General features: G+C 36.8%; 1 protein-coding gene across 3 annotated transcripts in view; it reads right to left on the reverse strand.

The window, feature by feature from the left end:
- Positions 1-16,781: 16,781 nt before the first annotated feature.
- The window catches only part of ebf1b (EBF transcription factor 1b), a 108,511-nt gene continuing 99,170 nt past the window's right edge, over positions 16,782-26,122 (reverse strand). For 2 of the 3 annotated variants that reach the window (XM_053240066.1, XM_053240067.1), the window contains exons 15-17: positions 22,491-22,685; positions 21,697-21,765; positions 16,782-20,865 (exon numbers count right to left, since the gene is read on the reverse strand). In XM_053240066.1, the coding sequence (XP_053096041.1) occupies positions 21,698-21,765; positions 22,491-22,685 (263 nt within the window). In that variant the 3' untranslated portion in view covers positions 16,782-20,865; position 21,697. The remainder of the gene's footprint in view (positions 20,866-21,696; positions 21,766-22,490; positions 22,686-26,122) is intronic. The other variant, XM_053240068.1, reaches the window with a different exon arrangement.

The raw sequence follows: 26,122 nt of genomic DNA on the forward strand, positions 1-26,122 counted from the left end.
AAAAAAGCCCGGCATGTCAGTGTTTTCAATTTACTAAAATATCACCAAAAACCAAAACAAATGCTGCGGCAGCAACCACAAGCAACTGAGTGTTTAGAGCTAGACTCTTATGTTCTCCAAGTTGCATAATTCACCCCCTCTTCCCCTCAGCGTTATTCTTCTTCTTCTTTTCAAAGAAAGTTGGTGGGTAGGCATTACAATTCCCTCTGTCAACAACCTGGCGGTGTCCAGATGACTGAGTGCTATAGAACCATCATATGTGGAATGTGCAACGTTTACTGCAGACCTCTCAAGCATCGGCTGGGTCTATTTATAGATGGCTACAGGAACTGCTTCACCATTTTTTTACCACTAAAAAAAGAAAAGCAAATATCCGTGCATAAGTTGTGATTTACTTAAGATTATTTTTTCTTTGGGATAGGTCCTTGAGGTATTTTTTTTTTGCCATTTCTATGAATTTTATTTGATTTTCAGCACCAAAAAAAAAGAGTATGACAAAGTTTACATTCAATCAGCGTCTGAAAAAATATTGACTGGGTCTTTGATTTTTGAAAGATTTCATTTATAACACAATGAAACCATCCCTTTAATATCTATCCTCGCTCCAATTCCATGTTTCCTGGCCCTGTTTCTTCCCTCCTTCCCACAGAAGAAAAATGTAATGTAATTTAACAAAAATCCTGCCCAAGCAGAAAGTAATTAATTAATGCATTGGCAGTTAGACTTTTGACTGGCGTATGCAGTACAGTTTTGAGGTTTTATGCATGTGGCACATTTTTTTGTTCATCCTTGCATTATAAATTGAAGAAAAACTTCTTGTACAAGGTTTTTTTTTTAACAGAAATATTTAAGACAGCACCTTGCAAGCACTGTATTTCCTTTCAGAGATGCATATCTACTTTAAAGAAAAGCTGTATAAAATATTTAACAATCAAATATCATGTTTAAGTTACTATTTACTAAACCCATCCTGAGGATCTCCCCCTTTCCCTCTTTCAGCTCCCAACATAACTGTACCAAGACATTAAAAACACAGACTACCTCGTTTAGAGGAAAAATGCTGGGGATTTGGGAAACACTGCTTTAGACAACAAAATGTCCCAACTCTGGTGGTTGATCCCAGCAAATACTAAGTCAAACAAAAGCACATTCCCAAATGGGTTTATGGTATCAAATCTACAAAAAACATCTAAATCTAAAATCTGGATGGTTTATTACTAATTTCCGGAATGTATTCAAGAAATTCCAAGTTCCACGTTCCAAGTTTTGTCCTTGGAAATGTGTGTATTTGTGTCCTGAGATCTTAGCATAATGAGTAACAGACACAATTGTTTGTTCTCTTGCTGACTGAGAGGTCTCCAACAAATAGGCATTGAAATGTGAGCTGAATGAAAAATAAACTCCAGAGCAGTGCTTCTACAATCGACTCAGCTCGCTTTAGAGACTGACTCATCCTGAAGACACTCAAGCAGGCTGACTTCTGAGAGACAGTAAGGCATGTCTCAGCTATTTCAACAAATTTCAAGGGTGATACAGCCAAAGACTTTCAATGCTTCCTTCTTTTAACGAAATAAAATATTCCAAACACAGTTGGGGGCTTCAACAAGAAAAGCAATAAATATTTCATGATCTCAACATGTTACCCCTAACCTCCTTGTCCCCACACCCTTCAAATCCGGAATGATTATTTGATTACAGGATTTTGGGTGGGATCAGTGGTTGACCTTTGAACCAGAGGACTCTACTGTACACCGTTCTTCTTGGTGTTGTATAACCAATTCGCAGCAGTGGTTCAGATTTTTTTTCCCAACATGATGTCATCTCGTGATGCTCAGAGATGGAATTAGATAAATTACAGTGAGCGATGATTTCTTCAGTTCGGTTCTACTTTGTTCCTCCTTCTAGAACATGACAAACAGATGGGAAAATCAAGTGATAGCCCAGTGATTTATGTAAAAAAAATAAAAAAATAATTCCTGATACTAAGTCTTTTCAGCGAAGTCTTTTTGGAGTTCATGAGCTGGGCATTTTATAAAAACAAGTATACTTTTGTGGTGTAGTTATTTACTGCTGTATCACTGTCAAGCACTGTATGTAACAGCTTCAATTCTGTGGATCGGGTTACTGTGAAAACCTTCTATACATCTATGCAAATGTTCTGCTTTCCTCTTGACTAATGCAATGGGTATGGTGTGTGTACATTTGTGTATTTTGGACAGTGGTACATTGGGCACATTACTGAAAATGAAAGCTGGCATTGAAGTGACACAGCGAAGGGTGGCTGCAGAGTTGAATTCATCCATTCAATATTTACCCTTGCTCCAATTCCATGTTTCTTGGCATGGTTTCTTCCCTCCATCCCACTGAAGAAAAATGAAAGCATCAAGCTGATGTATGATGACATCTGTCAACATTTAGAAGGTCAAAGGAAGGCTAAACTATCGAAGAACCATAACCTTGCAGATAAAGCTGTCTTGTATATACTGTGCCACATTAGCAGGACAGGACTTTACAAGATGCAACCAGTTCCTTCATAGCCCTTATTACAATATGATAAGAGACTTGGTGAAGTGCAGGACTGTGGGATTGTTTTGACTTGCACCATAATTGTTACACTCATCAGAAAGCAACAAATCACCTCACTTGCGTTGCTGTTTCAAATCTGTGAAATGATGTGAAGAAAAATACATACAGCCAGGGCCAAGAAAAACACACCACAGTGTTGGGCCTCAAGAGATCTTCTCACTTGATCATGTCATTCTACATCAGTAAAAAAAATAGTTTTCAGTTTAAGTGTAATGGGGCCTACTCAAGAGTTTTACACTACTTTTTAACCATTATTTCCTAGTTAACTGCCTGATTTTAACTTAGAGTAGAGAACAAATACAAATGACAAATGATCTCTTAGCATGCATCAAAGCAAAGTTCATGATATCACTTGGAGGAACATATGGCAAAATTTCAAGGAAATTACCATAAGTTCATGCATTTTCATGGAACTGTGATTGACAGATATTCTGAATAACAACCTGTAAAATGAGAAGGAAATTTGGCATCTTAATTCTTAAAGAATTAAAAATCTTTTCTTCAGGCGAAGAAGTAATCAGAGACTGAATCCTCTTTAGGGTGCAGATTTAATCATGTGTGCTGTATATAAGGGGAAAAGAACACTTGCATAGGAATGTGACTGTGAGACCAACCAGATGTTTATGAACCATAATTACGAAATATGGCACTAATATGGCACCCACCCACACACACACACACACACACACACGCATGCATGCACGTACGCATACGCGCGCGCACACACAGACACACAGAGAGAGAGAGAGAGAGAGAGAGAGACTTTAATGACATCCAGATGATTATTTCTTGCAGATCCAGTTGGACTAAACATATTGGATTGTAGAAAGTTTCCATGTTTCATAAATTTTAAATATGTAGCAACATCATACATCTTTCTTTCTTATTTTTTTGTTCAAATTTCCTGAGATATGTGATAATATCCAAAACTTCCATATTAATTTTGACATTCGCAGAACAAAAATAATAATATATGTTTTATTCTCCATTATATATATATATATATGTTCAATCAATGGGGACTATCAGTCTCAAAGTCTTCTGTGTTGCCCTAACAAAGATGTAAAGAAAATTATATCCACTAATGAAATTTCTTTATTCTTGTCTATCTACACTCTAGAAAATTTAGAACTCTTGATATTTCTTCTGAGGTGAAAGGTTCTATGTAGAGCACTACAACAAAGCATTTCCCTGTCCAAGTAAAACCCTTTTAGGAGTGTAAAACCTCTTTATTATCTAATCAACTCCTACTTAATTATCTTCTCAACAACCCTTGGAGAACCATTTTTTCTAAAAGTGTACAATTACCAAGACAGTTCAGCTAAATTTGAAATGTCTGACAGGATGTTTGTACCACATACCCAGCTTACTAGTTTAAGTAACTATTAATAACAATTAAGTAAGTATTAGTTATAAGAATTATTGTTAAACATAACAATGATGAAAATTATATATATATATATATATATATATATATATATATATATATATATATATATATAATTTAAACAATAGAAGTGTTTGGTCTGTATCATCTGAAGAATCGACCAATTGGAGATTAGCTTTGTCAGAGACACTGATGTGACATTCCTGCCATTTACCTGCTTGGTTTTAGAGTAGTTATCATCCAATGTGTCCAGGATTTTCAGATTTTCAGAAGCATATAGCTAGTTTGTTTAAATGTTTCTTTATAATTCCATGATTTCCTTTTGTGCCACTGCTGGCTGTACCTACTAATTCAGCAATGGAGCACAAGTGATTCACAGGCACCCAGTATCCAACATGACTTGGTCTGCAATCTGGTTAGAGTGTTTGAAAAGAAAAAAAAACTTTACCCTGTCTAAAATGTCAGTCCCCTCCCCTACTTTGTTTGTTTCAAGCAAAACCCCTATGAACACTTTGCAAGCAAACATTGAAAAAAGATGCTGTGCCTACCACACTGTTGCACAGGAAAGCAGTAAAGGCTAAAGTGGCATCTATGGCTTAGAAGACAAACCAGCAGAAACATCATGTTATGAGGTATGATAATTATAGCTATGTTTTTGCACAAGTAATTATGAGTCTGGAAAAAAACCACTATTATTGCTTAATAGTGATTAATAGTGTTTAATAAGCGACATGATTAGTCTGTAATTAGCATAACCTACGTATAAAGCTGCCTGAAAAATACCATTGAACTTCCTTTTTCACTAATGCTCAAGAAAGGAGAAATAAGGAAGAAGTAGTGTTTTAAACATAGGTTTAGACCTTTCCAGGGAAACTCTAATTTGATCAGGCAATTTTACTGTAATGTAAAGAGAGAGAGAGAGAGAGAGAGAGAGAGAGAGACTTGACCATGACCTTGATGTTTGTGAGTACTGGTGTAGGTATAGGTAAGGCTTTGGCACTCTTGATAAATTAAGTCTTTAGGAAAGTGTGTGGGTGATGAAATGAGGGAATTGGTGACTATTCACATAATTTCCAGATTTTGTGCTGATCTTCCTGAGACATGTTTTTTTCCTGAAACATGTTACCCACACTTATTCAGTTGTCCAGTTGTCTAAGTGCAGAAGGGAAGAAAAACCATGCAGAGGAGGTGCATCATTCCTAAACGGTTCACTCAGTATGGATGTAAATACCTTTAAAGTACACCAGACATTCTGTATGTTTAATCTCAATACTTTTAAATCCAAACTGCAGAATATAGAGCCAAAACAAAAACTGTCACTATCCAGTTACTTATGAATTGCACTGTGCTTTTGAATTTTCTGCAGCACGTCATGGTTCTAGTTTCGAAACCATGCTGAACGTCCCTGCAGTCAACCCTATTTACTTAGAGGAGAACATAAAACCAGTCAGAATCAATTTCTTAGTGATTTGAATTGAATAAGGATTATTCACATTAAATTCTTACTTTTCTAAAACTCACCTGGTACTGAACTGGAAGAGGAATAAGTGCCTCTTCTATTCCAGGCCAACAGCAGTGTGTGGTGTTTCTATTTCAGTTCCATCAACTGGCTTTATTATCTGGTGTGTTGAGGAGAGCTGGTAAACATGTCAAATTAGCACTAATGAATGTCTTCCACTGCAGTGAAGTGAGCCAAGAGTGAGAGCACAGCCATCCATTTAGAAGAATTATCTTACCTGGACAAATGCTGGTCTAAGTGCTGCTTTGAGGTCAGTTGTTTTTTTTCCTGTCCATTGATTTAGTATGAAGTTTGGAATTTAGATTCTGGATTAAACTAGAAGGCTTGTCAAAGACAATCAACTTTTGTTTATTTGAAACGGCATCATTTCCAATTACTCCTATTATAACTCGAGTAGGCATTTAATGAGTAGTTTTTTTAAAAATTAAATGCCTTAGCAATTACCTTCAAACACATTTAACTACAAACACATTTAGAAACTACATTTAGGTTTTGTTCACTTGGCTTTGATGTTCACAGACTTGACTCTTCCGGTTAATTTTATTATTTTTCCATATTTCAAGGACAAGGTGAGATTCCGTTAAATACTTATAAACATGATGTAGTTTTACAGCTTACGCTGCTGTTGCAAGACTGGTCATGTTTTAATGTCAAAAATATTTGAATAATAAATATTATTTTATTATTAATAATAATAAAAAATAAACGCTGGGCAAACATATCATTTCATGTCCCGAGCATGAACTCTTGTCTCTTTATTTTAAATACAGTTTAAATATACAGCTTTTATTAGAGAGATCCACCCTCCAACATATTTTTCTCTGGTTCACACCACGTGTTGAAGAACTAAAGGGTATCTGTGGCTTGAGCATATATGAAGACATGTGCACAAACACAACAGATATCAGGGCTGGAGGCAGCTTCAGGCACTGCAGAATGAAAGTTGAATGATTATGGGAGAGGACCTTGCATGTGTTTTGAGTGTTTTCATTGTGATGAATGGTTCATGAAATCCCCATTCTATTCTCTGACCTCTTCGCATGGGAGTAAGCAAATAGGAGGGATAGGAGGAGAGAGAGAGAGAGAGAGAGAGAGAGAGAGAGAGAAAGAGATTGATTCATGAGAGGTTTTTGTGATGTAAAAATGAAACCAAGATAAATCATGTCAGAACATTTTCCTTGTTTAATGTGATATAACAACCAACAAAATTCAAGTGAAAATTTTAGGAAAACAAAAAAAGAAAAAACACTTCCTTGCAGAAATACTCCAGAAATATCAAATTCTGTCTTCAAATCATTCCACTATTCCACAATCATTCCATCATTCAAATCACTCTCTTCAATAGGATTTAGATCCACACTCTGATCCAAAACATCTGCTGAAGCTGTTCCTTTGTTGACTTACGTTTGTGTTTTGCATCGGTATCTTTCTGGAAAGTGAAAATTTTTTTCATCTTCAGCCGTCTAAAGGAGGCTTGCAGCTATTATTCCAAAATAGATTAGTATTTGGAGCTATCTTGACTAGAACCCCAGTCCCAAATGAAAGGAAGCAGCCCCATAGCATGATGGTGCCTCCGTTATGCTTCACCGTAGGTGAGAAGCTGTTTTGTTTTTGTGCCAAACATATCTTTTAGAATTGTGCCAAAAAAGTTTTACCTTGGTCTCATCAGACCATAACACCTTTTGTGACAAGGTTTGGTTTAGGTGGGTCTCTTGGCAGCCTCTCTGATATGTCTTCATCTTATCTTCTTTATATTCTTCTTCCTTTTGCAATTTTGGAGGGACGTCTTGTTTTTGGTCACTTTGGTGCCCCATTTTCTCCACTGTATGTAGGATTAGGCTGTTTCCCACTATTATTCTTACAGAAAAGAATCTGCACTTAAAGACGAGAAAAGCATTTTACACACCCAACAGCTGAGGTCTAAAATAGATTAGAACATCAACAAAGACTATATATTGAGAACACTATCAATGTGAAACTGCAAGGAAAAGTAAAGTAAAGTGTATTTGAGCCCTAAATAGCGCATATGAATTGGCATCATCACTGTCAAAAGTACAGAAAAGAAAAAAGTAGAGAAAGATTTTGACCAGGTACAAGCTCAGTGGCTGTACAGAGATGGTGTGCTCATTGCACAGCAGTGGAGGTCGAGACAGAAATGCACTTCCATATACACTGGACACACAGCATAACTCACCACGTGAGAATATGTCACCGCTACTCCCATCCTACCCCCTGTAAATTACTTTGTGCAGTTTGCCATTTGAATCAACAAAAGATGTAGATATAAAGTGGCTTTCTCTTAATACAGCCTTTTTGCTGGCCATCATTACAGCCAGACAGTAAGGTAAATTGCATGCATTATTGGTCAACACACACTGTCTGTGAGTGGACTGGAGTTCAAATCTGTGATGCCATGGTGAAACGCAGCATTCCTGCCAAAGATGTTGATGCTGCAACATTCAGTACCCTCCAAAAGTATTGGAACAGCAAGGACAATTCTTTTGTTTTTGCTATACACTGAAGACCTTTGGGTTTGAGATCTGATTAAACAGATAAAAAAATTAAAAAGTGATTAAACAACGTAGAACATGGCACCTTTTGTTTGAACCCATCCATTTTTCAAGTTATCAAACATATTAGTACATGTGACTGACAAGTGTTTCTTGTTGTCCAGGTGTGCCCTGTTGGATTGATTGTTTAAACATGTCTACTATGGGTTTGAGTCCTGGGTTTCTCCTGTGAAGACTGCATTTGTTGTTAAAAAGGATAAAGAACCATGAAGACCAGAGAGATGTATATGGGAGAAAAGCAAACCATGTTGAAACTGAGAAAAGAGTTAAAATCCAATTAACCACAGCACCAGTTCGGAATTTCCTGAAAAAGAAAGAAAACATTGATGTATTAACAACCAAACATTGAACAGGTTGGCCAAGGAAAACAACAGTTGATGATAGAAACATTGTGAGAACTGTGAAGAAAAACTCCAAAACAACAGTCAGTGACATCACTGACAACCTCCACAGGTTAGGAGTGAAGGTATCATAATCCACTGTTTGAAGAAGACACTGAGAACAGAAATATAGAGGCCATGCCACAAGATGCAAACCACTCATCAGTAGTAAGAGTCAGAAGGCCAGATTGGAATTCACAAAGGAATACAGGGAACCACAAAAGTTCTGGAACCAAGATTAACCACTGCCAAAGTGATGGAAAGGCCACAGTGTGGAGAAAGAAAAGATCTGCTTATGATTGAACATGCATAAGCACATGGGTCAAGCATGGTGGAGGAAGTGTCATGGCTTGGGCTTGCATGGCTGCTTCTGGAATGGATTCACTAATCTTTATTGATGATGTAACTCATGATGTTAGCAGCAGAATAAATTCAGATTTACAGAGAAATGCATCCAATCTAACTGGGAGGAACTTCATCATGCAGCAAGACAATGACCCAAAACACACTGCCAACACAGCAAAGGACTTCATCCAGGGATAAAACTGGAAGGTTATAGACTGGCCAAGTCAATCAGCAGACCTTAACCCAACTGAGCATGCATTTCACTTCCTGAAGAGGAGACTGAAGGGAAAAACCCCCAAAACAAAAAACAACTGAAAGAAGCTGTGGTACAAGACTGGAAAAGCATCACAAAAGAAGAACAGTTTGTTGATGCCAGTGGGTCACTGGCTTGATGCAGTTATTGCAAGCAAGGGATATGCAACTAAATATTAAGTGTTATTTACTACAATTTACTTTATGACTACCTCTTCCTATACTTTTGGTCAGCTAAAAAAAGGTGAAATTCTGATCTATCATCTCACATTCATCTTTTGATCTCAAATCCAAATGTCTTTACTGTATAGCAAAAAAAAAAAAAAAGAAAAAGAAAAAGAAAAACTTATCTGCTCTTGCAGACGAGAATGTCCACCTGGAAGTCTCTGCCAGGTGTTTTCTGTGCTCTTGGGTGCATTATAAAGGGACTCTGCTCTCTAATGACAGGTTAGCTCATTGGGTAAATGAACTGATTGTGCAAGCATTGTGCAAGTTGCAGATGTTTGTGAAGCCTTTGCCAGATTTTACAGACTGAAAGTGGCTTTGTCACAACCTGTGTGAGCTTTGGTGAGTTTGAGTGATCCTCACTGTCACTTGAAGACAGTATTAAGACTCTTAAGTGAGAGTCTTATCTTCAAAATGGTACAATATCAGCATCTTGAGTGATTGTCATCCTCAGTAGGAAGGGATATTAACACTTTGAGGGATTCCTAGTCTCCCAGTATGGTAATTGCACTGAGTGCTGTTTGTTATTGTCTGGTGGGGTGCACTATCATGACATGTTACGAACCCTCATGATGCCTTTGATAAAAGGCCTCCACGAGTTTCAAAGGAATCCGCCCTGACTGGAGGACTGCCATGGCCACCTGGGTCACTCAAAGAATGAGTGTGATGTAGTGGAAAACTTTCATAAGCTTCCCAATTGGAGTCATGGTCATAGGCACAAGGTGATGACTTTGTTACTCAATTCTACCAGTTCCAAAGGAGTAGAGAGAGAGACTTGAAATGTTTTTGACTCTCTCTGTCTCTCCCTGGCCAGCAGAAATTTTTTACCATAAATTTTTTTTTTAGCAAATTGTGTTGGTGATCATATTAATCATACAGATGCACCCAAATGCAGTTAAGACTTGGATAAGCATTCAGATAAGGCTGAAAGCTTTAGTTTAAAGAGAACAAAAAGAAACAAACAGATGGTCAAAAACATGCTATATATAAATTTCTGTTGCCATGCAATTACAATTCTTTCAGTTTGCCCATATTTAGTAATATAGAGGAAATGTAGGAAAAGAATTTATTTTTTATATGGTTTTTTTTTTGCTTATGTTTTTCTTTTTTGCAATATAGTTTCCAGTATTAGGAATTTAAAAGATATAGGGCTAAACAAAGCACCACTCAGGTTCCAAAGATGATAACAGAGCTTTAGACCTTCACTTCATAACCTCTGCCTGTTTTTTGAAATAGTTCAACACATTACAAGTACTATTACAAGAAGTGCTGGACTACAAACAAACCCTCTTCCCTGATGCAACACAATAACCATGAGCCAACAATAGCAATGTTTCACAGTAAAGCGGTATTAGTCAATATCGGGATGTAGTAATTGAGAGGCATAAGCAGCAGGATGCAAGTGCTGAAGATTTTTAAGGGTTCTGCTGAATATTTGTCTGAACTGGCAGAATATGTGGGAGAACAAAGGGGATAAAATCATAATAGTGAACACAGTAATAAGGGACTAGGAGGAAATAAGACCTAGAATAAAGCTCACCTATGCTTGTAACATAACTATACAGCCAAATGTTTGTGGACACCTGACTATTAACCCATGTGTGGGCCTTCCCCAAACTGGGGAAACTCAACCCCACTGAACACCTTTGGCAGGAATCTGTAATGCAGTCTGCACACCAAGTCTTCTCGCTCGACATCAGTGCCTGACCTCACTAATGCTATTGTGGCTGAATGAGCAAAAACTAGTGGAAAACCTTCCCAAAAGGGTAGAGGTTATTATAACTGGAAAGGGATACTAAATCTGGAATGGGAAGTTCAAAAAGTACATATGGATGTGATGGTCCGGTGTCCACAAACTTTTGGCCATATAGGGAATATGAGTAGCTCCTTGTGTTCAAACATAAGTAAAAGGTACAGGAGGTAATGTGGAAGTACTGGCCATCAGGAACGGAAGAGCTGTCATGGATCTAACAGAAATGGGGGAAACATTGTTGCATCTTTCATGATTAAGAGTTCATGATAGAGCCACACAGCATTTTATTTTAACTAACAAACAACAAATTTCACAATTAAGGAATTTCTATGACTTAAAATTCTGACACTCTCCTTTCAAAACTGTCAAAAATAAAACTTGCACAACCGCCGATTTACTCAACATTCATAACAGATTTTAAAGGTGAAGTCTAGCTCTATTGCCTTTGGCTTGCACACATCAAGCATGTGCTGATCAGGAATGAATGTGGTATTGTGCAAATGTGGTGCATGCCCAAAAAAGAGAGGTGTGCTGCCAATGCAGTACTGACAGGGGGTAAATATTGGGCAAGACCTACTTGAGTGCATAAGAGAGGTAAGGAATAAATTCAGATTCATGAGAGTAGAACAGTTATATTTAGAATCATAGTCATATGTAGCATATGAAGCAGATCTGCAATTGTGAGGAGGAGGCAAACTTTTAAGATTTATAAATCTTTTGTTTTAGCTTCTTTACACAGCAGATTGGCATATAACTACTTTGTTTGTACAGATTGAAAGGTAATTAAAGTTAATAGTACTTATACGTTAGCGAACTATATTGTAATGTATTACTGAATTCTTATATTAAATGTTCAAAGTTATTCTACATTTTAAAAAAATTATCCTCACCAAGAGTATGTTAGATGAATATAGTCACAAAAAAATAAGATGTACACCTCAAGGCCTTATTTTCCATTATTTACAGCTGCACTGGTAACACAGACAGACAAACAGACAGACAAACACATAAGAAGAATAAAGAAATACAGAGAAAGGGAGCATCTACCCACTATAGCAAGACACACTTGAGAGAGTATCAAGGAAAAAAGAGAGACAGTATATTTATTGCCCTGTGCTATAGGGGTCTCCAGACCATTAATGCAAGTTTTACAATGGCTTTAAAGTCCACACTAAGTCTGTGTGACCCACAGGAAGTGGCTCATCAAATATTTAAGAGGTTCAAGGTGACATCATGGTATTGTAATTATCTCCATTATTTAGTGTGTTGGGGCCACTGACTCTCATGACATCATCATTGTGGTTATAGGATAGGAAAGAAAATGCTGAGATCGAAATGTCCCAATACATATTATCTAACAAGATAAATTCAAATTTCAGTAATTAGAGTTTACCATTAACATTTACTGTTTTTTTAAAAATATTTTTTAAGAGCAATGTCATGATCTTTGCTCTGTGGAACAAATTTATACATCTGACTATTCCCTAGCAAGATGTGAATATGAAAAATCAGGGGAATATGAATTTCATAAAGGCAGATTTTAGCAGATGAAAACCACATACTCCGGTACCAAAATCATCATCAGTTTCTTAACATTTTATTAATGATGATTTAATTACACATTAAAATACTGTAAATTAACAATTGCAAATTATTTCAACCAATTAAACCATTAAAAATGCATTTTTTTTTACCACTTGGGACCATAACTATGACTATCAGATTTTTAACATTAGTTTAATAATTTGCCAATTTACCTACATTTTGATATCCCTTCTGCAGAATATCGGACACAGTGCTGAAATGAATTACCATTCTTATGACCTTAAAAATATCTCAGGGAGTATTCAAGTATATATTCAAATATTCATGTATATATTCAATATTCAAAGTATTCCATTTAAACCTCCGGTGATGTTGCATTAGATAAGCATATCTAGCATTACAGGACTGGTTATTTGCAGCAACTGAAGTGAAAAATCTTTGGGAAAATGCAATTTAATTTAGATGGATTGGAAAACCCTGACAAGAATGGATCAATAGTTAGCATATGCCTTTAATTGCTGTTGATGTCATTGTTGGAGGCCCACAACACTGGTTAGCTTATATTTCCTGCTGCAAAAGCTTTCCGGCCAGGCTGCAGTATGATGATGTCATGCACCTGTTGCTGTTTGTGTGTGTGTGTGTGTGTGTGTGCATGTGTGTGTGTGTGTGTGTGTGTGTGTGTGTGTGTGCATGTGTGTGTGTGTGTGTGTGCGCATGAGTGTGAGACTGTGGAGAATTGAATGTGTGCTGACAGTCTTTCCCCACCTGCCACTCCTTTTTGTTGTCCCTTCTTTTCTTTGTCTTTACTCTCCTGATCTTTCATTCCTATTGCCAGTTATCATATGTACAAGTGGCCTATGCTTGTTCCTCCTTCCTGTTTTTTTTTTACCTATGCACAGTTTGCAATATATTATATGTGCATGAATTGTGGTTCTTTTATGCCTCCTGCTTACTACTTTTTATAACTAAGTTGCACTATCACAATAGAAAAATGAAATTACATGTACAATTAGTTTGCACAGATTCCCTGAAAGTTACTAGCAGTGTGAAGTCCACTTCAGCACAGTTACATTTAGAGGTGGGAGTTACGAAGAAAGAAGATGAGTGGCTCCTTGTTACAGGTACGTTTATAAACCGCATCTTTGATTGGTCTCTATTTCAAGCTCATGTGTGTCAAGAGTGCAAAAATAATAATTAAAAAACCTAGAAAACCACTAAATATATCGATTTTTAAGACACACATTTCTAGTTCCAAGTTACCAAACACTTAAAGAGCTTACAGAGCTATACCAAAACCTACTGCTGCTAAAGAGTAGCTCTTAGGTCCTTCACCATGTGTGATAGTATCAGCATGTGTCCGTTCATAAAAACATTGCCCTGCCTTATTATTTCCTATTTTATTTTCACTTTTTATATCTATTCATTTCTGTCTGCCTTAGAAGGATGATAGAGAGAATAGTAGGAGTATGAGAGGCACAGTGAAGGGTGTTGGTGGTGGCGAGGGGGGTATACACACTCACAAGGGTTAAGTACAAGGGGGTGAAATCGACACACACTCAGTTGCACGGATCCATTAGCTAATGGATACCTTAAGCACTATCACTTAATTACATGTGTTACTCTCACTGCAAAATATCCATCCAAGTCATCACAGTTGGAATAAAGGTGCATGATCTTGTGTGTGTGTTTTGGTTGGGGGGTGGGGATGGGGCGTTTTTGTTTTGTTTGGGGACGGGAATAGAGGGTTGTTAGGCTTCCACAAAAACCAATGAGTGATCAAAACAAATATACATACATATATATATATATATATATATATATATATATATATATATATATATATATATATATATATATATATATATACACATACATATAAAATCCCAAACTTACTGACTGGAGGACTGTATAAACATCCTGTGAACATATGGCATAACCATGACTTTCCCTTGAGAAGGCCGTCCACCAATCATCATTGACCAGGTAATGAATGGATTAGTCAGAGACACAGGAAAGAGGCCAAGGATAAAGCAACATGATGGTACCACCACCATGCTTCACTGTGGGGATGGCTTTTCAGTGAGCAGTGTTGGGTTTCCACCAAATGTAGTACTAAAAAGTTCCATTTTAGTCTTGTCAGGCCAAAGAACTTTTTTTTTTTTTTTTTTTTTTGCCATGTTTGCAGTCTCCAGTGTGCGTTTTGGAAAACTCCAAATGGGTTATTCTATGACTTTTTTCAATAATGGTTTTCTTCTCGCCACTCCTCCATATAGCCCAGCTTTGTGGATTGTCTGTGCTATGGTTGTCCTATGAATAGCTTCTCCCATCTGACTTGTGGATCTCTCCAGCTCCTTGGGAATTACCCTTGGCCTCTTGGTTGCTTTTCTGACTACCCAGACTACCTCCTTACCCAGTCACTGACTTTTGTTGGACAGCCTCCTGTAGGCAGTCACAGTTGTGCTTTTTTCCTTCCTTTTTTATTGATGGATTAAATGCTGTGCCACATGCTGTTCAATGTTTGGGATATTTTTTTTTATAACCAAACCCTGAACTTTGTCCCAGACCTGTTTTGATAGCTCTGGTTTTCCGTGATGCTGTTTGTATATGTAGATTCTCTAACAAACTCTTCTAGGAACAAGTTAAGTTATTTTGAGATCTTGTGACACTTTAATTCCACACAGGTAGACCTCATTCAACTAATTATGTGACTTCCGATGGCAACTGGTTACACTAGGTCAAATTTAGGAGTTTCACAGCAACTGGGGAGAATACTGTTTTTTTATTTGTAAAAAATGTATTGTATTTATTATAATTTAATATTATTGCTGTATTTATCGATTTATCCCACTCTTTAATATTATGAGCTATTTAGTGTGTATTCCTGACATACAGTGTAAACACAGTTTTTAAAAATAAAGAAATAAATTTAATATATGCTTTTACATATTTTTAAAAATCTTTTATAAATATAAATGCATAAAAATTTAAATCAATAAATACATACAAACCTGGACAAAAAAATTGAAGTTATCATCTCGAAGGAATATTTCACTTATGTAAAATAAACGGTTATTTTTAGGGTTCTGAAAAATCTGCACAAGAATCCATTTTCATTCAAGCCTCTTAAGATGAAGATGCATGATGTAAGATGCATTTAGCTTGAAATCTAATAATATATGCATATGACCATAGTGTATATTTTACGATTTAAGACTTATTTTTCACTCTCCCACAATGCTTTGCACAGCTGGAAACACTCTGAGGTCAGCAGAAAGCAGGTTTTATAGTCTAATTAGATCAGAGTGCCTAAAATGAAATGTGCACAAAGAATGAGAGGATCTTTCCTCTTATGATCATAAATGCAAATGGTGAATCAATTATGCTGCAAGTGCATAGCAATTCATAACTCCTGAGCCATTATTAATATGCTATAGAAACACAGTGAGCATATTTTCATTGTCATTAGGTTGTAATACATTAATGAATTAGAAATATTAAAATGGGGCAATATTATAGGGCTGGAGTGGCAGTTAATTACTGATGTAAATGTGAAATGACTTCTAGCTATTGAGGAATTAATGTAATAATACAATATCCAGCATTACTTATCACTAATTGCATACATGTAATTGAGGGTAATTGTGATATATTACTGTTAGAAAAATATTGATGATGAGGTTCGTATACTGAGATGCAACTGACAGTATAATGTAGTGCTCACATTTGCATTTACATCATCTAAAATTATGTGAGCTATTAAGCATTTAATTAATCAAATGGCTTTTATTAGGAAGAGTATGAGAAATTCACGTAGATATAACCAGACTTTTAAGACACACCTTTAATAGAATTTATCAAAACAATGTAGGAATATAATTTTCTTTGATTTTAAGGTTTTAAGGGTTCTTATTTAAAATACCATGTAGCCTATTTGCACTGCTGTGTTATGCCTAGAAATATATACATACTTTTTGATGTAATTACAATCATTCATGGTAATGTAATCAAAACATTCATGGTATAACACTCTTAGCATAATCATGGTGGTATGCTGTCACTCTGCTATTAGCAGAGCTTAGCAATGTGCCATACTGATTCTAATGAAAGATTTATGAGCATCTTGTTAGCGTCCGACCTTCATGTAGCATATAGCATGTACTGTACTGGTCTCCGAATAAAGTGATTTAAATTCATGCAAAGAAAACACAGAACAAATGGCCACAGACAAGAAGGAACTTTAATTAAATATTGTGAAAGTTGAAAAGTTATCTTACAGTTCAAAGTTAATTAGAAAATGATCATTTTTACAGTAGCTTTAATTTTATATCATTTCCCTCCCCAGCAATATATAACCACACACACGTAGTGTCCAGTTTATAACAAGTTGTGGGAACAAAAGAGTCAAATAATTTGAAATTGGGTTTCTGTGTCAATTGATAAGGTATCTTCCTCCGTGATGAATCATGAATGCTATGCCTTGGAAAATGTTTAATAAAATAAATAAATAAATAGAAAAATCTGTGGTGAGTTTACTGGAAAGAAACCGGTTCAGAAGATCACATGATTCTGAGAGTGTTATATGTGAAAAAATGGCAGTTCAGGAATTTTACAAATACATCAGTAATACATCAGATTTCTATGGGATTTTGTGCTGTTTTTGAACACCCTTACAATCAAACCCTTGGCAAGTCACTTTTCCACTTTTTGACAACCTACCCAGCAAAATCAACAGCAACGCACTGGAGGTGAGCCTCTGCATTGTTAAGGCCTTTTAACCGCTGGTGGACGTGAGAAACGTCGAACATAGACATGAATAATTAAAAAGAAAAAGATATTGTGCACCACGTGCATAAAACAACATCTCAGAAATGTGAAGCAAAGCAAAATAAAGTATACATATATATTTATATTCAGGTGATACACTTAGTGAGTAAGGTCCAAGAATCTAATATTTCACAAATTTGCCACATGATACAAAAATCTAAGATAAAAGGTAAAACAAAATTTCATTAACTTACAAATGGTAGAAAAATAAACCCTTGGCCTCTTGTGGATGGGATTAACCATATGAGTATTATCCTAAACATGAAACTGATGTAGGACACAAAATCACAATGCATTGACAAAAATGTGGACAACTGTTTAAAAAAAAAAAAAAAAATTGCACATCATAGCATAACAAACATGAATAAAGATCAATGAATAAAAGCAATGTATAAAATCTACGTGATACATACATTATGCTAGATGGGTATTTTACATAATCCATTTTGATAAAATCTTGATGTTCCATGAGATCAGATGTATAAGTGAAAGTAGTTGTATAAAGCTGCCTTTTTTCTGATGTATAAATATATTTCAAACAATAACTTTGGCAAAGTAAAAGAGAAAATCAAAAACAAATTTGCATACAGCAAAAATATAGCAATAATTAATTGTGATATCCTATGATTAGTAAGAGGGGCCTGTAACTTTCACAGTGCTCAAGCTGCTCTTATCTTAATTCCCGATAATTCAGCCCTCCCCTCTGATGATTATTAGGCCAATCAGGTAAACACCTGTGTTAATTAGAAACAGCGTAGGTCCAACATTAACCCATTAAATCAGCTAACACTAACGCTAACATTTCTCTTCACATTCTCACATTCAAATCTTCATTTCTATACTCAGGGTATAATGGACTCTATAAATGAAAAACCCAAATATGATCACAGTTTCTTCACAAAAAAATCTGAGGAAAATTCAAACAATCTTTTAATCTGAAATGGCAAAACCACAAAAGCACATTCCTTCATAAACATTTTGAAAATGGTGGCAACAAACAAACAATTCAAACATTTTGAGGGTATGTATCCCTCTGGGCTGTGTATATTGGCTTTGGGTATTATAAACTGTTTTATTGATGTTTTTTTTGTATACTGTAAAATTAGATTTTGTGCAGTTAGCAATCATGTTTTTTTCCCCTTGATATCATATTTTTCTGGTATGGTTGTGTATTAAAGAAAGAGCTAATGGCAGTTAAAATAAAGATGGTGTGCAAAGCAGAGTGGAGGTTCTAGCTTGGCAACTGCTGTTTTTTGACAGTAGCAATATTGCATTTTGGGTTTGATCATTGATGCATAGTCAGTTTTTGCCATTTGATGTTTGATGTTGATTTGAGATTTCTGAGGAATTTAAAGCTTTAAATGGAAAGTTCACATTTTTTTTACATTTACAAATGAGCTTGTGATAGCTTTGATTAAAAAAAGCACACTATTTTAGAGAACTTTGGAGAACTGTGGAGAAGACTCCATGCCAGATCGAAAAGCAATCACAACAGTGAAAAAAAGTGACATATAAGCAGTACACATAAATGGTTTTGAAAACATTGAAAAGCAAAACCTTGATCTCTTTAATGAAAAACAATCAGCAGGGAAAATCTTTTTCAAGAATGAAACGCTGAAGTTGTGAAGTCAGTGCACTGTATTGTACTTTCATCAGTATGTAGGATCTGTGCCACACTGAAAAGCAATCAGTATCCAATCACAGCCTTAAGCTGAGGTGTAGTTGTGAGAAGGTCCAGACTGTGTCTTGGAGTTTGAGCTTTACTTTCCAGGAGGCGTTACCATCCATATAAAGGAACGCCCTTTAGAGTTTCTTATTAGCTAACTACCTGTTGTACCTGTATTGCATCAAGATTTTCAAAATTGCTTCTGAAACATGATAAGAGTTATGATTAAATATACTCACAGCTCAGAGGCGTATTATGAGTATTTTATTTGACATAATTTCAAAGTAAGCAAGGAGTAGGATCATATTTATCAGTGAAATTGATCAATGCTGTAATTGACTGTTGTACATTGTCCACATGTCACTAATGAAAAGCAAAACAGTGACCCTGCCCAGGATAAAGTGCTTATTGAAGCTGAATGATTGAATGTAAAGCCATCAGCTGCAAATATACACTGTGGCAGGATATACACACGCATATGTTACATGCACAACATAAAAATAATGCACCTATATTGGTATACTTGGAAAGACAAACCAGCTGCAGATCATCAGCACAACAATAAGGGCATGATGCTGTGATTGGACAGTGTGTGTGAGTAAAATTTAACACAAAGGGGAATTACATTTACTTCTGACACAAATTCAGCATTTAATTCTTTAAAAGCAGTCCCCTGTTGATTGTTTTTCATTAAAAAAGGTGTAACAGCAATGCAGGTAAGTTTTCACTTCTCAGCCTGCATGGTCACAAATAAAAAGCAGTTGTTTGTATATTGCATTTCTTATTACTTCACCGGTGTGATTATTTGTTGCTCTGGCCGAAAAACTTCTCTATATGTCTTGAGAAGTCATCTTAACTGAACGTGTTGAAATTCAGAGTCTTATAATGGTAGATGAAAAAGGGTTGTACTTTCTTCATTCGTGTTTGCAATAAGCTATAACACAATTCACAGTTTTGAATAAACTAGTCTGGTTTTTATTCAGTTTCTCTGATGAATAGTCGTAGCCGCAATTTTCACATGCTAATTTGTTGATATGATGCAAGGAAACCCCATTTAATCTAGCTGGGGATAACAATAAAAAATTTTTTGCATTGTGTGACCCTGATTCCCATGAAAAACATTGTAAACCAATCTGAATTGGTAAAGTTTTTAACTAGCGAATTATGCTAAAGTTTTGAAAAATCAGTGCAATTCACCTTTGTTTTGCTCTTTTTTTGTAAATTCTATTTTCTGATTAATTTGGCTCCAGGTGATGATGACTTTAAATAAAGTTCCATGTTCGGTGTGATTATTTCATATAGCCTATACTCAATAATCCTTCATTTACCATACAAAATCATACATAGAAAACATTGTAGCTCAAGTCCTTTGTGTCTCACATTTCATTTCCCTTCCACAAAAACACAGAAATCAGATGTCAAACCAAAATCCATCATTTCAAATAAATAGAACTGTTCTATTTGTGGGGTTTGGGCTAATAAGAGTTGTGTGTACCCCTTATATTAAAAATTGTCTACCAGTTCCGTACAAACTTCAACATCAAAACTTCATACAATAGTCCAGGTTGTGTTTTTTTCTGCTATCATTTCAAAGGTGATTCTATATTAAAAAAGGGCCTGAGTTTAAAGTGATCCTTCAGAGAGCGACTGCTGGGTCAGTCAACAACCGGAGTCTTCTGTACACACACAGGGAGACCAGTGCCAGGAAAGAGTGTGTCCTGGGCTTTCCCCATCTCTCTCTCTCTCTCTCACACACACACACACACACACTACATAGGAGGAACAATCATTCCAGGGATTGCTGCTGCTGTTGCTGCAAGAAAAAAAAGAGTAAAAGAAAGAGAGTTAATTCAGTTTAATTCATTAACCATTCCATTACTGGTAATAAATCTTATATCTCAGGATGAGACAGCAGTGTGTGAAACATACCACAAACAGGCCATGTGTGTGAAAGACAAGGAAAGTGGAGAGATATGAAAAAATAGCATAACTTGTGTTTGCTACACTGATCAAACTTTGCTATATGTTTTCTTTATAATAAGTCTCTCATCATTCCAGTATGGTCTCTGAACTGTACAACCCAGTGACTTTGAGTTTCTGTTGCAGTTTCAAATGAGAGGAAAATTACAAATCTGTTTTTATCTGTGATGGTGAATTGGCTGAAAGTGTGTATTTGCAGTGCTTGATTACAGCTACACTGATTCTCCTCTAATTGTTTGCACACCAGTTGTTCCATTGTTCTGTCTTGTGCAGATGCTGTGATGCATCATCCTGACATCAGGATGATCAGCAACATGTGAGGAACACAAAAAGGTGCAGTGAAATATCTGACTAACTCTCTAACTAACTACCAAACACACACATACAAACACACACATTCGTCTTATTATTCTTGTAAGGACCTTCCACTGATTAATGCAGATAATTAATGTTCTGCCTACACCTAAAACTAACCATAACCTTAATGTCAGTGAAATATTTTGGCTCTTAAAGTTTATACAGTTCTTGTGTTTAAGTTTATTGGGTGAGTGGGTGGATGAATAGATGGATGTATGGATGGATGGATGGATAGATGGAAAAAAGGATGGATTGGTAACAGGATATTTAAAGCTTCAAGCCTATGAGAGAGAAGTGAGGAACATACTTCAGGAGAACGCCAAGCCCTGGAGTGCACTGGCAGTGGAGTACTTGTTAGAGTCCACAAAAGACTGATCTGAAGGGAGGAGTGGAGAGTAGAAGAAAATGTAAAAGAAGAAAAAGAGGTATTAAACAGGGATACAAAAGGTGGAAAGAGAACCAGAGAATCAAATTCAGACCTGGGCCTGTATTCATCAAAATTCTCTAAAATTCTGAAAGTGACACAATGTTGGTCAAATAAGTACAATTAAAAGCAATTCATGACTTCTAACACATAAGAGTACTGAAAACCCAAATATTTCGGAGAACTGGGCTGGATGCCATCCCAGGCAACGGTCATCATACTGATCATTAAAAAACTGTTAGCATGTATAGCATCGTATGTCATCTAAAGATTTATTCATTTTTTCTACTGCTCATCAGGAAATAATAAACAAACAGGCAGAGGATATTCTGGTATTTGGAGTCATAGACCCTTTAACATGATACCTAGGTGTAATTCTGAGAGGCTGGATGAATACAAGCCCTGATATAGATGCTGAGTATGAAACCGTGGAACACAATGCAGGGGTTAGAGCAAGACGCAATTTGACATTTTTGGTTTGGTTGCTGAGAATAATACATTCAACAACCTTAGATATTCTGAAACTCTTAAATGAGACTTATTTTTTCCCAATTTGATGTTACACATTAAGGTTATTATTCCTAATGGTCTTGTATATTTATATTATCATTTAATATTATGCCACCCTGAAAAGTTAAATCAAAATATGTATAATGTAGAAAAAAGATCAGCTGTACCTTGGAGGCCATTGGCATTGGTGCTGGTGCATGTGGGTGGAGGAGAGCTCTGTGGCCGCACCACAGGAGCAAACGCGCTCTTCTGCTTCACTGCTGACACCATGTTCGCTGGAGAGAAGGAGAAAATTCCAGAGGAGCTGCTGCAGTTGGATGGCAAACTGGTGGATGAGGCCATGGTGGGACTGGAAGGAACAACTGTGGGAGTAATAACAAACAAGAATGTTCATGGCAGGGAAAGGAGAATGCATAGAAAATATTTGCGTGAAGTCCTCTGCCAGCTCACAAAAACTATCAAAATAAATTCACATTTGCATTACATCTGCAAGGAAATATTTATGCTAATAATTATACTTTCTATACTAATATTCAGATTAATGTCTTAAAAAAGAAGCTGCATTGAGACCATCCTGTGATGGTTCGGCATCCCATCCGATTATCCAAGGCTCCTGATCCACTGTGACCCTAACCAGGATAAAGTTGCTATGAAAAGTTGAAAAGAAGAATGAATAAAAAGTTAGCATTCTTTGGTAATATTTCTAAAGGGCAGCAAAAGTTTTCACTGTACCACAGTGCAAAGAATTTTAAGAGCATTAAAGGAGGTTTTGGACCAGGAGCTCATGGTCTCATCAATTTCAAAGACCACCACATTCTGTTCCAAGACATTCATTCCTTACTGGACAGAGTAGACCCCATAGGTCAGAACAAGAGGTTCTACTCAGTGTACTTCCTACTTCAGATGAAGGACAGGGGTTTCCATCTGATTCTAGATTTTAGATTGCTGAACTGGTTCTTAAAGCCCTTCCTTTTTGCATGCTAAGTCTCTCAAATGTTATTCATACCGTGTGGCTACAAGACTGATTCACATTGCTGAATCTGCACGATGAATATTTTTATGTTCCCTTTTCTCTGGAGCACAGATTCTTTTTGAGGTTTGCCTTCAAAAGTCATTCCAATTTAAAGTCCTACATTTCAGCTTCTCTCTAGCACTATGGTTATACTTGAGAAGAAGCCCTGTCACCTCTGATACAGGCATATTTGAATGACTGACTTTTTTGTGCCCCTAACAAGGAACAGTCCACCCTCCTCGCACACATTGTGGTGCTCAGTCTCATGGTCACACTCAGAAAAAAAGATCTCTAGTCCTGAGGCAGGCGACACAATTCAACAGTAAGAAGCTAGATTAATTGACAATGCTAGCCACTGTTGCAGAGCCGGACAGTCTAATAGGTCAGGACACACTTGTCCATTACTCGTCTCACTGTCTATGTATGCATTTCCACCTCTGCCACTTACTCTTTTACAGAATTCCATGAACAGACAACATAGTCCTCCTTGTGGCCACTGCTAGCAGACGTTGGTTTACACAGCTGCTCTCAATAGTGCATGGAACACCTTGGCAGTTCCCTTCCCAATTAGATCTATTGTCCAAAATAGATGGAAAGATTTGGCACCCTCAGCCAGATTAGCTGCGACTGTAGGTTTGGCCCCTTGGAGTAAGTTGAGTACTGCCAACGAGTAGTCCAACACTCTGGAACACAAGAGCCTCTAGTACATGGGCCTTGTATGCTCCCAGGTAGAAAGTTCCATGAATGGCGTGCACTCCATCATCTGGATTCTATAGGGACTTCTAGACTGCAGAAAGTCTAGATTGAAGTTGTTCTGGCAAGGTATAGGGAGCAAGGCCTCTAGGGAGCCAGGCATCTTTGTCTGCCACACTCCTCCAAGATCCCAGCATAGCAACTCACGCTTGCACTGGAGTCCTTATGATCCCTTGTAGGATGCTAAACTGAAATGGGTCTCTCTATAGACTGCCTTTTTCCTAATGATCGCTTCAGCAAAAAAGAGTAAGAAAACCATATGCCTTTGCTATAAAGTCGCCTTGAATAAATGGATGGCTGGTTGACTCTGGAATGACCTTGTAGTTGAACCTAGGGTTTCTGTTTAACATATAACCTACTTTTTTTAACCAGCTGACTGATTTTGCAGCATTCCATGAAAGGGAACCTGTTGAGCTTTCCTTGTTATACTCCCTACTCTCCCTACAGTACTATTTAGAACAGACTGAGGAGATTGAATGATCTGCCATGGAGGGAAAACACAATGAGCTCCCCTGTCTAGACAGAAACTGGCCCACTTGATGGTGGACGTCATTACACAGGCCTAGAGGCAATCTGGGTGCCTGGCCCCTACCTTGACAGCGATAAGCATCTCCTCCTCACGGGCATTACTTAAAGGCATGCAACTCAACAAAGTCTGTACTGCTGGTGTCACCGTGCACCTTCTGCAGGTTCTGAAAGGGTAACATCGCCCCTCCCAGTGGTATGAATTCAGCAGTCATCTCCAAACACCCTCACAGTTGGTCTTGACATAGCGGCATAGGCTGTTGTGGTGATTTTCACCACTCTAGCGCTGATCCAGTGGGTACTTGTTCTTGAAAAGGTCTTGGCATGTGTGTGAACACACATAAGAAGGTTGGTGGTTATCTGATGTTCATAGAATCACAGTTACATATGCAACTGGTAAGACAATACTAAAGATTCTAAAGAAAACTGCAGTTTGATCTGTCCTAAAAAGAAAATACACCAGAAATAATTTTCTTTCCCTCTATGTCATTCCTCTGCCTTGAACATTTACAATTGTATACAATTGTACAATGGCTCTGTACCATTAAAGTAAAAACTTACTTGATATTTCATTTATATTGCAAGATTACAACCTAAGATTTAAATTGGATATTAATATTCCCAGTATTAGCTTTCTATATCATTAATCTTATCCTTTCACATTAGTTAATTAGGCAACTAGGGAAAAAACCCATTAAACAGACAATTCACAAACAGCTACTTCTTGACCAATCTCAGAGGCTGTAGGCACATTTACAACAGATGTAACACATACTGAATTTTTCTCTCTAACCATTTGTTTAGATGTTCCTCTTGCTCTAACTACATTTTAATAGTTTTTCATGCTGCACGTGTGCAACCCTGCAGCAAAAACACAATCTATTTATCAAGACCGAACTAATCAATTACTGAAAATTGGAACACCAGCACTAATAAATGCTTCAGAGCATCTAAGGGGATCAGTAAAGCTTTTAAAATAGATGTTAACATGACAGGACCAAAGTGGTGGAATTGAATTGTTGCCCCTCTAATTAGTTTATTGATTTAATTAACTGTCATTTAATTTGGAGAATAAAGTATCACCTTGATAGATATAGTTAAGCATAGCAACAGCAATTTAAACCTTTAGAGCAGCAGATTTCAGCTTAGTGTTAGGAGTTTACAGGGGAAAAAAAAGAGAGTGATAAAGATGCAGAATTCCTGCATGATTTCATTTTCTTTTGTATGTCAGAGCTCTGCTATGTTGCAACAGGCCTCGCCTTGGTGTGAAGTATAAATTGTGCCTATGATAGTGGGAGGGGTGTTTTGACAGACTGTGAGCCAGATTTTCTCCCCAACCTCACACACCCCACACTCGCCTAGTCGTAACTGAGTCAAACAAACATGTGGGTGTTACACCAACTCTCTCACTCTCATGCTTTCTCCTTCACTTGTTCCCCTCCCTTCTTCATTTCTGTGCAATTAATTAAAAAGGGGAACCAATTAAGTCTTTGCAAAAGAGATAACAGA

This window comes from Pangasianodon hypophthalmus, chromosome 15 (genome assembly GCF_027358585.1).
Source record: "Pangasianodon hypophthalmus isolate fPanHyp1 chromosome 15, fPanHyp1.pri, whole genome shotgun sequence".
Taxonomy (NCBI): domain Eukaryota; kingdom Metazoa; phylum Chordata; class Actinopteri; order Siluriformes; family Pangasiidae; genus Pangasianodon; species Pangasianodon hypophthalmus.